General features: G+C 60.6%; 1 protein-coding gene across 1 annotated transcript; it reads left to right on the top strand.

Moving 5' to 3' along the window:
• Positions 1-637: 637 nt before the first annotated feature.
• On the top strand, positions 638-1,198 carry EMIHUDRAFT_257757 (hypothetical protein; the record flags this gene model as incomplete). Its single annotated transcript, XM_005762720.1, has 1 exon — positions 638-1,198. The coding sequence occupies one exon, from the start codon at positions 638-640 to the stop codon at positions 1,196-1,198; it is 561 nt and encodes a 186-aa protein (XP_005762777.1).
• Between the last annotated feature and the right edge of the window lie 230 nt (positions 1,199-1,428).

Below are 1,428 nucleotides of genomic sequence, written 5' to 3'. Positions count from 1 at the left end.
GCCGACGTCCCCGCCTGCTAAAGAAGCACTGCGACGAACGCGGCACCGGCGACGCATGGCAGGCTGGTCATGACGCAGTTATAGGGTGTTGTGTGCCGTCAGAGTGACTCTCTGTGTGTCAGGGATAGTCAGGGCCGTCCATCAGAGCTCCAGTAAGCTCGGAGACACCCCATTAGTGCGGCTCGACCTCTTTGAGTCACTGCCTCCCCGGCGGTTTTGCTGTAGAGCCTCTACAACAAACTCTACAGCAAAATCGCGCTCTACATCGCTCTACATCTGCATCGCTCTGTCCCGCGCCGAATGTAGAGCTCTACAGCTCTACAGCGCTCCAGAGCGCTCTACATCTCTACAGCTCTACAGCGCTCTACACTCTACATCCTCTACACCCTCCCTCAGGGGCTAGTTCCATTTCGGTAACGTCACATCGTGCAGCCGAGATTTCAACCTTTTGGGACCCCCCCCCCCCCCCCCCCGAAGCGTGGGTACCCACGATGCGCGGAATCTCGCGGACGCCGCCTAATGCCGCAACTAACTGTGGCAGCATCAGGTCTCAAGGCCAGTCGCTTCCGCGATGTAGCCCGTTTCAGTGTTGCCGTAAGGAAGGGAGGACGAATTCAACGAAGAAAGGGGGGAAAGCATGCAATACCACAAAATGGACTTCAGCTGTGGCTGGCTTGATGCCGTCGGCATCAAACGACGAGCAGCACAGTCCACAAACAGCATGCAAGTGAGAATACGCAGCGGCATGTCGCGGTGCAGCAGCAGTGAGTGCTCGTCGCTCGGAGCCTCCTCGCCGACCTCGGTGTGCTCGGTCGACGAGGAGGATCTGCCAACCTTCCTCCTCTCCAACCTGGCGGTCGCTCATCCAGAGACGCCGATCCGGCGGCCCCGAGTGATCCGCCCCCCGCCAGTGGAGCCGCGTCGACCTACGCTAACAACACGGATGACCTTCCAGCAGCGACTTCGCGAGTGCCCCACCCAGACGATCGTCACTGCCCTTGACGCCACAGGAGTCTCAACCGATGGCAGCATCTCCGAGCGACTTCGCCGGCTGACCTGGTGCTTTAAGCTCTACGAGCCACGAGACGTGATGGAGAGGTGGTCGGTGGAGACGCTCCGCGTGGTGGCAGGGATGGCAGAGGCGGACAAGGCATCGTGCATAAGCAGTTTGCTGGGGCAATTCTTCTCCTTTGACTGAGGGCAGGCCGGCCCCTCCTCGGCCAGAACTTGCTTCTCGCAATGCTCGGGATTAAAGCAGCCCACGCCTATCCGTAAAGAGCCTACCGACGAGCGGCGCCATCCCGCCACCAGGGCGCTACGAACCACCGATCCTGCCCTACTGCCGAGGGATTGCGTGCAGGGCAGGCGGTGGCGCCTCTGGTGCGAACTACCACCGGCGAGTCGGGAGGGCCCGACAGTTAGTAAGTT

Source organism: Emiliania huxleyi, assembly GCF_000372725.1.
Source record: "Emiliania huxleyi CCMP1516 unplaced genomic scaffold EMIHUscaffold_6658, whole genome shotgun sequence".
NCBI classification, from domain to species: Eukaryota; Haptophyta; order Isochrysidales; family Noelaerhabdaceae; genus Emiliania; species Emiliania huxleyi.
Note: the sequence above shows the minus strand (reverse complement) of the source record. Positions and strands in the feature narration are given on the sequence as shown.